General features: G+C 38.1%; 1 protein-coding gene across 1 annotated transcript in view; it reads left to right on the top strand.

The window, feature by feature from the left end:
- LOC118791387 (BTB/POZ domain-containing protein KCTD16-like) overlaps positions 1-7808 on the top strand; it is a 55754-nt gene extending 47946 nt beyond the window's left edge. Inside the window, exon 2 of the mRNA XM_036548733.1 lies at positions 7328-7808. Within this exon, the coding sequence (XP_036404626.1) occupies positions 7328-7782 (455 nt within the window). The 3' untranslated portion in view covers positions 7783-7808. The remainder of the gene's footprint in view (positions 1-7327) is intronic.
- Positions 7809-16013: the final 8205 nt, after the last annotated feature.

Below are 16013 nucleotides of genomic sequence, written 5' to 3'. Positions count from 1 at the left end.
TTTAATTCTGAAATTACCAATATCTACCAAGCATACTCTGTTTAAAAAGAAATAAAATCTTATACTATTATTCATCATCTTAATATTGGTATTATAAAGTAATATATCTCCGGTTCTCTCCACTGCTTGCTCCACTGAATCCTGTCATTGTTCTGTCCTATATTTTGGAGAAAAGGGGAAAATGTGTTCTATTCAAGTCCATATTCTTCATCAGACTATTTCACACCTCATATTTATCACCAGCACTTAGCTGTACCCTGATAATCTTGTTTAGACAGGAAAATTGGCTACTCAGTCAAATTATCAAAACACCATGTGAGGGATCTCACCATTCAAAGGACCTTACCTAACATATTATGATTTACTGTTTAATTTAACGCAGATTTAATTGTGGGCGTATTTTATATTAAATAGGGCATAGGAACACACAACACATCTCTTTGTTAGCATGACTTATTAATATAATATACTATGTGCAACATATGTAATATAGACATTACATTATTATTGCACGGACATATATAATATAGTACAACATAATACGGAATAAGTGCATTAAGTTTCTGTTGAACTACTTCAAAAACTATATCTGCCCTTGAAAAAACCTGCACTGGCAGGCAAAGGAACTCGCTTGTCACCATTGTTCAATGAGCATGGAGGTGTAGAAATTATTAACTGTGTGCTGCATCGCTCAGAGTGAAGGGTACAGGCCTGTGACTGACACGCGGTTGGAACTGTAACACTAATGTGGGGGTGATGACTTCATTTAGCATAATTAGAGGGAATAAAACATCATTATGCAACATTAGGGCGTAATAACTCTAATTACTCACAATTACAGATATGGATGTAAAAATATGCAATCTGGAGGCTATATGGAGAAGGGAAATGCCGTGGGTGATTCTCCTCACCACCCAGGGTTGTGCTAAGTGTTCCCGTACTGTTACTCAGACAAAAAAAAAAACTAAAATGAAACAAAAAAACTACAATCTTTATCACAGGATAAAGATTTATCACAGGATAAAGGTTAACTAAGGTGGTTGATTGGGGGGATTTTATGAATGCTGTTGAGTGGAGGTTGGCTTTGTGTGAAACGGCATATAATTGACATAATTCTTGTGTGGAGTGTATTCATAAAATGAATTATAACAATGATTTTAATACAGCTCTAGAATACACCCTCTGCCTCTTTGTTGCTTTGTTAGAGAGAGAGATTACAGAGAATCTACTGCAGTAGTGAGAGCCATGGAGAATTATCTCTCACACAGTAATTTATACCCATCAGTATTGTTGTCAACACAAGAACTAACAAGACTTTTAACTGGCATTGACATTGTGAAAGAACTGAAGCAGACTTTTTCTTTTATTAATTTCTTAAAAATGTTTAATCATAGTCCCGAGTGGCTCAGTTGGTCAGGCACTCACTTTGAGTACAGGCATAGTCCTATGGTCCAGGTTCGATCCCAGTCTTGCCATCAGCCAATAAGGACCAGAAGGCCACAGTGGCAGAAAAAGTTGGCTTTGTTCCATCAGGGATAGGGGGTGGGTAGTTTGGGCAGGATTTCCTTGGATTGCTGCACACTCGTATTTGTCAGATGCCTGCGAGTTGCTCAGATGACAACATTAGAGTAGCACATATATTTCAATGAGCAACCACTCCACTGTAGTGTACTGTGTGACTTGTAGTGTGAAAAATAACAATTGGCTGTGTGCCAGTGTATCAGAGGATTGCACTCACCTAACTTAAGTGCTCCTATGTGAGTGTAGGGGTGGTTGCAGTGAGATGAGTTTAATATACGATTGCTGATACCAAAGTAGGGTTGAAAGTCATTTGAAAAGAAGGACTGATGTCAAGCATTTGGAATGGATAATACCACAAAATTTTCTACTTATTTTTTACTTATTTTACTTACTAATTTTTTCTATATATTTTTACTAAAATATATATGCATTCCTCACAACAAGGTTGTCTTAAATGTCTGAAGAATTTGAAACCCGACCACTGTCCAAAAGGAAATATACAACAGTGGAATACTGGACATGAAAGAGACCACTTTTCTGAACTATTATGAATTCACAACAGCACTTTGGAAAAATAATGGCCAATACAGTCAGCTCCACTATCGCAACTTGCAACTAAGAGCTGCCCAAGACCACGCATCACTGACTGAGACATTCACTGCTGCAGTAAGTCACTTCAGCTGATTCTCAGTAATTGGAGAAAAAAGGGCCAAGAAAGGACCAAGAAACCATCTTTGTAACTTTTCAAGTCAGCTATTTTTGTTCTGGCACCCTCACTCCTATAGACCGGGCGTTTCCAGGACCGGCGCATGCACTTCTGTCGCTCTAGGTGAAAAACAATTATGCCGCACCTCTATTTGCAACGTACCATACCAGCAACAACACACAAAGGCCAATATGCCATACACATAAATCAAAACCAGAAACAACACACAAACACCAATAAGCCATACATGTAACGCAAATAGTCTAGTGCAACGCTAGTGTGCTCAAAGTGTCAACAATATTAAAGTATGCATGACGCAATATACGGGCATTTCGTGGATCCATATACAAACAACGCACCAAACAGGTCTGTATAATAACTCCAATAACCTGGTTCCAAATTCTTTACAGCAGTGTCATGACAGCACAGCTATTTGAAGGCGGCTCAGTGTCTGCTCTGGTAACGCTGCTAAAGCTAGCACCTGCTGCCTCTTCTGGAGCACATGGTGGTGGAGCAACGGAAGTAGTTGTGGTAGCGGTCTCTTGGTTCGGTGGTGGACTTGAAGGTGCGTCATCCTTGCTAACACTCCCGGGATCAAAACATTTTAACAACAAATCCCTCTGTTTTTGGAATGCTTGCTCCTTCAGTAGTCTCCTCTTTTATATTCGCAGCCAGATAATTTCGGTCATTTAGACATGCTGCTTTCCTTATCCTCAGACATTGCTCGTGAGAGCTGGGGGCGGGAGGCGGCTGCAGGTGCAGCGTGATTGACACATTCCACAGCAATTCATATATTTTTTGAATAGTTGGCCCCTGGTTGGCCCACATTTTGCCGCCCTTGCCAAAGTGCCGCCATATGCAATTTCCTAGTTCGCCTATATGGACGGGCTGGCATTGGATGTTTTTATATGCAAGTCATCCAAATCACTTATGGGCGTGTCTACTACTGTATGCACACAACATTGGCTTTTCAAGCAATATTCTATTCAGTGGAGAACAATTTGGATAATGTGACTATTACATATGAATATCAATTCAATATATGTGGAGTAAGAGGCGTCGGACAGAAACTTCTCATCTGAGAGCACTCGAAACTAAAATAATCTTGGGAAGTCTTTGTTTTCTTTGTTTAAGAAATGCAGCTGTATATAAAAGTGAAGATCCATCATGAAAATGAAACAACTCTGATCATTAGCTGCATAGAGCTGGAGAAAGATATATCTTCAGATATTACTTCTGGCCTACTGAAATAAAAATCCACTGAATGTGATTTAAGGATGGGAAAGCTTGCCAGTATACTTCTTCGTTTTGGAGTGAGGTTGTTTTAAGAGGCTATTTTTGGTCATAGGCAATCATTTTTTAGTCAAGTCATAATATTTGAACTGATGGAGATCTGAATCCATATGCAACATGTTTCTACTGTATTGAATTCTTTTAAGTTACTTCCTTGGACAGCAAATAACCCTTTATTTTATTTTATTTTCTCCCTCCTTTTTGTTTTGATCTAAAGAACACTTTTTCTGTTTGTTGGAGATTTTTGTGGAGGTCATGCTGAATTTCAGTAATTTTAGAAATATTGAGTTGGGTTGCTAGATCAACTATCAATCAGTGTTTACGGGACATGATATTCTTTCCATCAAGACAAAGTGCACTCACATTTGCTGTAGTTACAAGTGCATGGCTAATATTCAGACTGAAGAATATCGCTTTGGATACACAATATTCATCTTTCTCAGGGTGGTGATTTCTTTCTTCTCCACGTCAAGATTTGGTAGCAACAAAATTTACCGTCTTTACTTTTTTGGTCAAACTTTTGTCATTTTACCAACCAGGCTGTATTCACCTGTGCATACTCCTAGCTCATATCGTTAGCAGACAGGACCAAACAGTGAAGAGATTGTCTCCACAGCCAGAAAGTTATTAGGTTTGGTTATTATATTCCTTATAAGGAATATATACTTTAGTATCAATTGTCTCTGATTTAAAAGCTCTCAAGATATTATTCTACAGAAAACCAATGAAGAGTCTGTAATGCACTGTGGTACTTTCAGGGACATCAGAACATTGCTAGGATTTCAATGAACAAAACCAATCCATTCCCTGTAGCAAAAAAAGAAAGAAAACATTTCAGAGAATCTGCAAATAGATGCTTGATCTGTGACTCCAACGAAGGCGTGCCTATGTTCAAGCTCTGCAGCATGGCAGGACACAAATAGCTACTTCTCAACACAGCCTTGAATGTCTGTCAAAATCACTGTCATGCAAATCAGTGAAAAAAACTATGTTAAAAGTTGTTTCGATAAGTAATTGGCTCACTTTAAATGTGATTGCAATTAGCTCTTGTACTAGCACAGAAACAGAACCTGCATGTTACGTAGTGTGCTGCTGCTAACAAATGATGCATGTTGGAATATGTATATTCATTATTTAATTCACTTTTAAATATTGGTAAAACAGGTAATGATTAATTTTCTCAGATGGAAAATGTTTCATTTTTGCACCAGGTGATTGGATTTACATGTCAGTGCTTGGGTACAGATGTAGAAACATGTACCATCAATGCTTTTGTTTGGAAGTAAACATAATCAAAACAATATTTGTATATGGCCTACTTTTTAATATGCATGACAAGACCATGTGGTTTCAAATAAGAGGGGAAAACAGGATTTATGTCTGTTTTGCTCAGGGGAAAAAGCTTGACTCAAGCCTTAGTGATGTCATTTAGATGTTGTTTTATTGCTAAGAGCGGTATGGTCACATTATTTTTGGCATAGATAAAAAGTCACAATTCAAGGAATATGAGTAAATATTGACTTATGCATATGTAAAACTGTAAGAGGAGCATCTGGCAAGCTCAGTACTTAGAGCATGATGTAATTCCTTCCAGCTATAATTTGCATACTACTTCTGAACATTCACAAAAATGGCCTACTATAGATGTTTAAGAAAGTGTCCCTACAGTAAATTGCCAGTCAAAACTGGGGAGCAGAATTATAACGATGACCACATTGGCAGGCCAGCTCTGTGAAATGATATATATAGACAAAGAATCGGGCACTGCTTTCTCATGGCACAGTACACAAAATTTTATTTGATCTCATTTTACATATTGAATTTCAGAGTACAACAGGCTGATGACAGCAGTGCCTATCCAGTTTTATAGTGTAATACATAGTGTTATAGTGTAATATATAGTGTTGTAGTGTAATATATAGTGTAATTTTACATGAGATACTACAAGAATTGTATGTCTGTAATGAGTTATATTGTAGCACCTTACCATGGATCAATTTGAGCCACAAATGAATATGCATCTTCTCTGCTGAAGCCAAGATGGGTAAAGGAATAAAACGAATAAACGAATGGGCAAAGCTTCTTTGTGATTCATTTAAACCTCTCCTTACCATGTGTGAGTGTAATGTTAATTTCAATTTATCCATGCCAGTCTAAATCATGTGGTAAACGCTTCTGTGCAAAAGAAATCTCTGCTTTTCCCTGATGTTTTAATCCTTAAGTACCTTCAGGTACTTCAAATGACATCTTAAAGGTTGGTGTGTGAAACCTTTTTGCAAGTAGCGACTATCCTCCGATGAATGGCCGCTTGGATGTGGTGCATTCTATAACTTGCTGCAGTTGACTATGTGTGACTGCATTTTATGATTTCATTCGTTTTACTTCAGCTCTCCTGCCACGGTGAGATGATCTGAATGCACCGTTGTCAATTCCAATACATGGCTGCATAAAGGGGAAAAGAATTTAAAAAAGAAAATAGCAATGTGATTTTAACAACTGCATTCCAAATTGGAAACAAGTGTTCAGAGGCACAAAATGTATCATATTATTTACGCTTAAAGGTTGTGGCTAGCAGATGACAAATTACAAGGTAATCTACAAGATAATCTAAGCAGACAGTTTAGAAAAGATCATTTTACAAACCTGAAAATTAACCATGGCAATGATTAAGATGTAACCTTATTATTAGCTAGCCTGTTCAAAGTGAAAATAATTAGCACAGTGAATGGGACATTCCTCAAAAGAACAGCCACTGAACTGTCAATTTTTATTCTATTCTTAGAAATAGAATACAGCAGTTTTTATTGTTGTTCCTGTGCTTTTAAGAATCAATCACTGTTGGGGATCAAGGTCTTGAATTGTACTGTGTGTAAAAGCAGAAAGCCTGACCTACTTAAATTGTATCAATGTTAGGCTATACAGTACTACAGATCAGGATGCACAAGGTTTACTGCATATGGAGTTACAATTTCATTTGCTTTTCTTCAAGCAATGATGTCATAACATCTTTTAGAAATCATTGAATCTTGAACAAAAATGCATTATACCTTTGTCCTTGCAGAATACATTCATTAAATGATATAACGATGTTCATGTGGGTCAACAAATCCTGTCATACTATGTTATGAATGCACAATATCTTCTTTCTGGCACTTGTGCAGAATGTCTCAATGCATCACACAACTGCCTTACCAAGACAAATTAAGATGTAAATAGCAATAATAAAAATACACATGTCGTCCATGATAGATGGCACCCTAGGTGACTGACTGTATGAACTATGCATAAGGCCCTGCCTCATATGCATTCTCCATAGATAATAACATTGTGAGAACCTCTTGTTTGTATGTTTGTCCATTGTTTATGTTGAGCTAGACATTTTGATCAATATGTGAGCCTGGTTAAATTCCAAATGGTCAATTAATAGTGAATATGCAAGCTTCCAACCTTTTGTGATGTATTTAGCATGACTTTTAAATTAGCATGAACTGCACATCTTGATTCAGAGGGCACAAATACACTCCCCTGGTTAAGATATGTTTATGTCTGTGATTTTCAAACTGAATATGGCATAAAATTGTGACCTTTGTGGATTCTACATCTTTAGATTATGGCTTCAAGGCCAATAATATTTAATGCATTTTGAAATTCAGAGTTTTGGTCGTGTTTTATGTCTTTTTTGGATCAGTCAGATTTTTGATGTGCATTGCTAGTTACTCATCTCCCCGATGATGATCGCAGCTGAACTGCTGTGTACTGAGGGCTTTGTCTGATTTTCGGTGTCTGTGTGCCTGTGCTGTGTTCCAGGTGGGCCGTCCCGTTGGTCGTCCCCCCACTGCGACTGCTGCTGCAAGAACCCCAAGGGCGACCGCGAGGGCGAGAGCGGCACCTCATTCAACGAGCTCTCCACCTCAGAGAGCTCGGAGAGCCAGTCGGAGGCCAGCTCCCCGCAGGGGACGGTCATCTGCGGCCCCGTCAGCCGGCAGGCCAACATACAGACCCTGGACCGGCCGCCGAAGAAGGGCCCCGTGCAGTCGCTTCAACAGTCGGAGCTGCGCAGGAAGAGCGACCTGCTCCGCACGCTGACCGCCAGCTCCCGCGACACCAGCGGCGGCAAGAAGAAGCCCGCCAAGGAGAAGATGACCATCGAGGAGGAGCTGGAGAAATGCATACAGGACTTCCGCAGGATCAAAATCCCGGACCGCTTCCCTGAGAGGAAGTACATGTGGCAGTCAGAACTCCTCAGAAAGTACCACCTCTGAAAAGAGACCGAGCTCTCCATCAACAGGCGGCCAATTAAACTGTAAGCATTAAGACTTGTACAAATATCTGTACTTGTACAGACACTTGTATAAATATCCGTACTGTGTGCTATTGCCTCAGACTCCTGTCTCAAGCTCAACCAATGCTTGGCAAAGAAAGTTGCATTTTTGTTCACCTTGATGTTCGTCTCACAGGGTAAACTGTTCCATATGAGAGCACAATTTCTGATTTGAAGATTTATTGGCTTTCTTCAGTACAGTCTATGTGTAGCACGAAAAAGGCACAATGGACATATATGAGTTTACATAAGGACTCCGTACTGTCTCTACCCGCTTCTGCTGCTTTGGATGGATTTCTGCTTTTTACCAGCTATTTCAATCTCCTCTGTTTCTACTGCATGTCAGTAGTGATGAGAAATAGGGGACTATTCAGGTACCTCAGAGGTCAAAGCTAAACGTGCATCTCTTATGAATTCTTTGTTTTGTCCTAGCCATGCAACTCTCTAATAACCATGCTGCTTTTGTGAAATTGTTTTGTATTCACAATTTTCGAAGAGCAACGGAGACTCAGTTATACAAAACAAACGTGTGTTTTTTGTCACCTGGTTGTGTGTGTTGTGCACATGTCTGAGAACGCAGGGCCCAGCCATCATCCATTACCTTTGTGACTGATACAGTCTCCCGGGAAGATCGCAAACACATAGAAACACATAGAAATATAGAAATGTCCATTTGTGAGCACAACTTTATGGCTGTGTGGAATCTTTTTTTTTCCAATGATACATTTTTTCCTAAATTTAATTTTTTGTTTTTATTTTACAACTCCCCCCCCAAAACAAAATTCAATGACATTAATTATTATAGTATGTGTAAGCATATATAAGTATGAATATATATCTGAATATGTAAGTATATTCAGATTACAAGACTGATAAAAGTAGAGCCTGTTCCTCCGCCTACAGCTGCCCTAATTGGCTGCATATTCCCATTTAATGCTGTGCCCTTAAACAAAGTTAGCTAGTGAGTCAATAGCGTCACAGTAAAATTTCTATCAGATAAATTTAGTATGGAGAGAAATAAGTACACAATACATCAAATGCATTTGTAAAGGCGCTGCTGTACGTATTTGGATCAACAGGTCATTGGAATCTGTTGCCCAACAGCCTAGCAATGTTCAAGGTCCCAGCGTGTAAACCTTGCAGCACACATCATTTCTGATCTTCAGAATGTAGAGAACATTGAAGGCATGCTATACACTGTGGGTGAAAAGGTGTGACATGCCAGTGTTCTTGCTGACAACAATGGCCCTGCAAATGGCCGATGAAACTTGCAGGAGCACCTTCAGCAAAGGTGTCCAACAGGACAAAAGTAATGTATGCAGACATAACTGCCGCACAACACAATGATATGGATTGGGCACAGCACAGATTAGCGATTCTCAATTTGTAGTAAAGAACACTCAAAGGTGCTTTTTCACAACAGTGATGAGACCATTCCCCTGGGCATGAAGGTTGTCCAAACTGTTCTCAGTCTGGATGGGAAAGGCTACAGGAAAAGATAGAGGAAAATTCTCACACACCCAAAAACTTTCAACACAGGGTAGAATTTGTCATTCCAGGGCAGACAGAAACAATTCTTACTCCTTGTGGTTAGAAGTATTCCCTTTGCACATAGTCAGTACTGTAAAGAATACGCTTTGCAAGGCACTCACTGTGTCAGTGACTTTGATATGGTGTAAACTGTGTACCGACAGTGGTCACTTCTCAGATGAGAACTACAAAACATCATATTATGTCTGAAGCAAGGTACAAGTATAACTGGATACAGGGGTTTAGAATTTGGGCTTTATTACATATGATACAATGACACCATGTATTACATTGTACATATTTCAAAAACAATTTATCATATTTTGTTTGCCTTACATTTGCACAACTACTGAAGGCAATAAAATATACAAGTGTTTGAAATGTGTTTGGTTTCACAGGAAATATTTTTTGTTTAACATGAAAGTATGCAATTTTCCCATGGAAAATAGTTATAATATAAAATATAATGGAGAATAGTTAATCATATTTTGACATGAAACAACACCATATGAGGAATTCAGAATAAACAGGTCTGAGCAGATAATTCTTTGCAACATAATACAAGTCACGCTGATCTGGGTTTTGGCCGCCTGAATATAAATCAGTTTTACTTGATGATTTTCAATCTGTGTCTGTAAGGGTTGAAATATATGTTTTTTTTTTCTGATTGAAAACAGGTTGGCCATTTGTCTTTCTCCATTAAGTGATTGCAATGATTAAGATGTTGAAAATTACTGGGTTTATGCAAGGACTTACTATTCTGTATTGTGGTATTTCCTTTTTAAAAATCCCTGTACCCCAACTGTGATTTTTTAAAAAAAATAAAAATACATAAGCACTTGGCATGCAGATATTCTAATTTCAAAACCCTAGTTCTATTTAAAGATCAAATATTATAAATATTATATATAAATTTAAATCAAATATCTCAGAATAGAGCACTTGATCTCAAAAGAGCTCTTAAAGAAAGATAAGGTATTTCAGAAGTATTGTGTATACAAAGAGGAACATATTATGACCAAAATTAAGATGTATTTTTCACAAGACCATTTTTAGTTTTTTACCATAGTGGCCTAAACATACAACAGGGTTTTTTACCCTCAAAATATCTGTTTCAAAAGTACAGTTCACCCTATGTTTTCAGGCTAGTCAGAGTTGTTAATGGTAGTTTTTTTTTTTGTTCATTTTTGTCCATTTTTGTATTTTTAAAAAATTCTTTTCCTTGCAATTGGCTTCACATCATAATCAGGATCTCCTTATATTCAGGCACATATGGAATTTTGTTTCATTTTAGTGTCATATGTTGTAAAACAAAACTGGACATTTCTACAGCAACATAATCTTGCTTGCTTACTGTTGCCTGAGAGACCCCTTTTGTAATTATTTTGTTGAGCCAAAGAAGTAAATGAATGCTTTTCCATGTCTTACTCCACGTAATGGCTGATGCCTTGTTGTAAGTATGTGAAGCTGTAAACCACAAAGCAACCACAACAAAAGAGTGAAATGACTTAACACCCCAACTGTAAACATTCAGCACTAAAATAAAGTTCAGTACAATGTTTCATTTAATTACATTTACAAAAGGCCCAGAATATTGTTGTGCGCATGTGTAGTGTTGGTATAGGAAATGCTGCAGATTATTAGTCTGTTCTTTGTGACAATGTAAAAAAAAAAAAAAACTCAAAAAGATAAGCACAAAATGTGGATTGTGTCTGCTAATGTTTCCGTACAGGTGTATGATGTTATGGGTAAAGACAACTACTTCAGTAGAAATGTCTTTAGATAACCATAGAAAGTTTGAAAATGTAAAACTATATATATGAAAAATAAAGTTTTTATTGTACAAAAAAGTCCTCTCAGGATGATTCCTCTGAGTGCATTGTGAATCCTAACAATACATAATATAATATCAAATAACAAAAGACTGGAACATTGTCTCAACTGATGTAACTGTCATTCAAAAAGGCAGATGAAAATTAAATTCAGAACTGTAAGAGTATAAGATATAGTCATCTTCTCATGGTTGAGTGGTCACTATCTCTTTTGCAAGGTAGGTACCAACGTAACGCTGATACCTCAGTTACTGTTAGCTACAGGTTCTATTATCATCAATAATTTAAAGCAGCTTCCTGATCCTTTAAAACTAAGTAGTAGCACTTTACAAGGTTGGGTCAGTAATGGCTCAGGACTCAAATGGCCTGTGGTAGCAAGACAAAGCAGAAATAAAGAAGCGAAAACATTTTGGGGTCGCTGTGCTATATTTAAGCCCCACATTGGTGTCATCTGGATAACAGTGTAGTTTGATTTAACGGTCCCGTTTCATGAAGCTGTGACTACTTAGAGCCAGAACAAGAATATATTCACTTACCTGGGCTAATATTTGATTTCTTGTTGTGCCATGCAGACAGTGAGGGTTGTAGTTGAAAACCTGAAACCAGACATACTACCATCACACTAACTGACAAATTAGTGAATTTCATTACTACATCCAGTTTGGCTGAAAATCCATGAATTATTAAATATATTTAAATTATGTCTTCCACAAAACAACAGGAAAGCTATAATACAACGTTCAATGAAAATGTGTTAGCTTACTTCATTGTAACTGTCTCAAAGGGTCATTTAATGAGGAAGAATTCTGGGAAGGTAAGGAATACAAAACACAGATAAACCAAAAGCATGAGCAGCCAATGTTTTTGTGTCACCTTCCCAGAAAAAAGAGTATTGATTGACAATGACAGTACATTGGTGGAGGAACTAGGCCGATCACTCAGTGACGTTAACACCTCGGCAAGGAACTCAACATGACAGGAATGAATGTCAAGTTATCTGGCACAAAAAGCTGTGCTGAAGAGAGACACTTCACAACATTTGAGATCCTCACTGACAACAAATACAAACCCTGCAATGATGTGCTGCAGTCGGAGCTGAAGAGGTTTGGGACTGCATTGAAAGACAACTATTATTATCACCCCAGCGTCAGCGGTGCCGGCTTCACTCACCTTCTGGACTCACAGTCAAAGGTTTGGCAATGACAAGTCGGTTGAACATCCAGATTAATAATCTGGTGCTAGAGGATGAGATGAGAGGGAAACTTTCAGGAAAGAAAAGTAAAAAAATAAGGAAAATAAAGACTGGAATATATAAGCTTTCCCACATAATGTGGGGACAAATAAGTGACAAGTAACAGACAGCCAAAACTACCTGACCAGATTTGAAAAAGAAAAATGCCCAGAGTGGACTGAATTGTAAAAGCCCCCTCCATCCTCTTCTCTCTGTTGCAGGGTCTTGGCAGAATGAAACAGTGGGAAAATAAGCACAGCGGTGACACTATGCACTAACAGGTTCAGTCTATCTCTCACCTCATTATACTATGACTTGCCTTTCATTGTTTAACTTGACCAAAAACAGAAATATAAACTTCCATCTCCCTCAATGAACATGAGCAAAAATGTCAGTGGAAAATATTCTTTATGAAATGAATTATTTCAGCTTCAACATGTGTAAATAATGGAATATTCTTTGTTACACCTAGCTGAGTAAATGTATTAAACTGATAATTTTGAAAACTGCAGTAGGAGCTGTCCAGTTCAATGGAAATATTGTACTCCTGGAGTGTTTTAAGCCTAGTTGAGCTTTTTCACGCAGTTCTTAAATTGCTGATACCTGTTTATGTAAGGTTTATACCTTACATAAAATTTACTTAAATAGTTGAAAGCCACCACAAAGGTGGGGGAAGAATACTTTTTTCAAAAATCTGCAATATTCAGAGGGAATTCAGTATCCTGTCAGATCCATTCCAAAGGATGTATCTTTCTTTTCAGCACTGCACCAAATCACAGGTTGATTTCAAAGGCAAAAGACAGTTTCCCCTTTTCTTTCACAAATGTAAATTATTATATGAAAAGTTTTTTTTTTTTCTTTTTGGAAGAAGAGGGACTAAGAATGTATGCATAACAAAACAAACATCTTTAGATGTGGCTATTTATAGACCAGTCTGCAGTGCTCCATTTCATCCTCCACAAAACGCTTGGGGTCTGCAAGCCGACGCACACATCTGAGAGATAAAAACACAGTGTGTGATGGCGTCTATCTTTCAGAATTCTGTATGAAAGCAGTGTCGAGAAACACCTACCTGCCTTTTTTTCTCAACTGTAGATACCAAGGCCTGTTCCCTAACTCTGCTGTCCTGCTCTCAGAAAGTGATGAGTCAGCCACGATGACAGCTCCTGCATTTCGCCTCACCCCTGAACGGGCTCGCCACTCAACCCCACCGGCAGGGGAAACAAAGACAGAAAGAGGGAGTGAGAAAAAAAAGGTTTATTGGGTGGATAGAATGGTCCCTTTTATACTGCTGAGGTGAAATTAATCAAAGACTGACATTTTTGAGAGTTTGTGACTGAAAGTAGGGAAAGACATTGGTTAATGAAGATGATTCATTTTAGGAGTTGCAGTATAATGGATTGCAGATTTATTCTTGAAATGGGAAAGAGAGAGGTTGACTACACCAGTAAGATGCTAGCCCTCTTTTTCTTTCTTTCTTTACTTTCTTACTTCAGCAGACAAACAACATAGGAAGCAATCGATATTTTGAATTTTTCAAAGATGATTGAATACTATTAGATTATTAAATTGTTATAAGATTATTTATTCTAAAAATAAAAGCACATGACCTGTTTATAGCACCAGTGTAAAACACATTGTTAGATGTTGATGCTCATTTTGCTAACTATATTAATTTTAAATCTGCAAATTTTCAGTAAGGCAAAAAATACAGGCAACTATGTTTAGGGTAATGAACGAGGCTCCAAGCTGTGCAGCAAAAATAAAAAATTCCATTCAATTTAGAAAGGTTATTTGTGCAAAGGCCCAAAATATTCCATTTAGTATTTTTATTTCAGATTATAACATATTGTCAAGTTTTCCCGCCACTAATTAAAAGTATTTTGCCAATAGAAAGATTGTCTTAAATGTCAGTTGTAGAAAGAGAACATTTGCCTGCTTTATACATAAACAATGATATTATGCACTGCTAGTAATGTGATCTCATAATCATACTTACTGCACGACAGGAATTGCGAAGACATTTTAATGTATTTAATATCGCCTTATCCTTTATGCAAGTTGTATCTCCCCAGACTGTTTGGCAATGTTACAGCGATTTGATTCATGCCTTGAGCTTGCTATTAATCCAATCCAGGTTTCTACAAGATTAGAATGAATTCGAAATGCGGAGGGAAAGGATGAAATAAATTAAGTTCTTTTTTCTAAACACCTTGTGGTGTAATATTTACTGTGCTTAAAGCCCTTAAGGAGCACATCCGTTCTGCATCAACGACTGTGAACAAGCTGGTTATGCGCAATCACCTCTAAAGTCTTAGTGTTAGGAAGGTTAGGCCCATAAAGTAGCATAAAGTCTGTGGGATAAAGTGCTCAAGAATGTCACCACAGTCAGGAAAGAATTGATGCTTGTTTGAATCACAATGAAGTACACTGAAAAGCATCATCATTGTCATCACATTTATACGAATGTTTATGTCCTCAGCTCCATTGATTTTAATGGTGTTTTCTCCATTATATAGAACTAAAAAATAAGCACTGGGCATAGCATGTGCGTCGTGTCACCACGACTCTATTTACCCTTCCTCCTGCTGTGCCCAGTATTCACCACATTCATGCAAAGCAGTCTTAGGTATTTTTCTTTAGCTTATTATCACATGCGTTCTGTATAATTTGAGCACGATTTCAGTGTCCTGCGGAGGGGCTTGTTGTGACCCAGAGGGGTGGGATGGAATGTGGTGCTTTGGGAGCCAGTGGTCTCCAGAAGGCGGTCCCACCAATCAGCTTATTGGTCGGGAATGCGATACGAGGCAGTATGAGTGCGGCACAGCAGCTGTGTCTAAAGCACAGCTCTAGACAGAGCTAGGAGAGCCAGGCTAGGAGAACCAAGGAGTGTCCCAGCTGGGTTTGCATTTCAGTGGACAGCTATTAGCTCAAATTAACACGAAGGTATTTACAGCATATAAGCTCTGATACCCGGAGGCTGTTAGTGACAGTGCTTGTGAGGAAGTGGGAATTGCGTGTGAGGTTTGTATGTTTACTGCATGTCTGACAAGAGTTTTGCTTCATCCGACAAGAGTTTTATTCCTTCCACAACGCAGATACATAATGACAGACTATGAAAAAAAAAGACAGCAACAACAAAAAACCCAAAGCAACACCACTGTGAAATTGGACTTGGAATACAAATGCTCTGAAACAAGATGGGGCAAAAAAAAAAAAAAAATGCCCCCAAGATTTAATTTAGAGAGCCGCAGAAAAAAGGAAGAAAAAAGGATTTCAAAAAGTTTTTTTTTAAAAAGCACACACGCATAAGCAATGGCTGGAGGCTGTGTGTAATGGCTCTGAACATGTAGAAAATGCTGAGGACGTGGAGGAGAATGACCAGCAGAGCCTGGCAAGAGGACAGAGGCTCTTGGTGCAGCTGTCAATCAGACTGTAAGACCAGTCTGAGCATGAAGAAAGACAGACAACACAGATTTAAAGGCAGAGAGCTTAAATGCCTCTTTGTGGCGAAGGAAAGTGCAAAACTATCTGGCGGAGCTGAAAGGTTAAAGTTGGTAGGATTAAATCACTATCAAC

This window comes from Megalops cyprinoides, chromosome 16, assembly GCF_013368585.1.
Source record: "Megalops cyprinoides isolate fMegCyp1 chromosome 16, fMegCyp1.pri, whole genome shotgun sequence".
Lineage (NCBI taxonomy): Eukaryota > Metazoa > Chordata > Actinopteri > Elopiformes > Megalopidae > Megalops > Megalops cyprinoides.
Note: the sequence above shows the minus strand (reverse complement) of the source record. Positions and strands in the feature narration are given on the sequence as shown.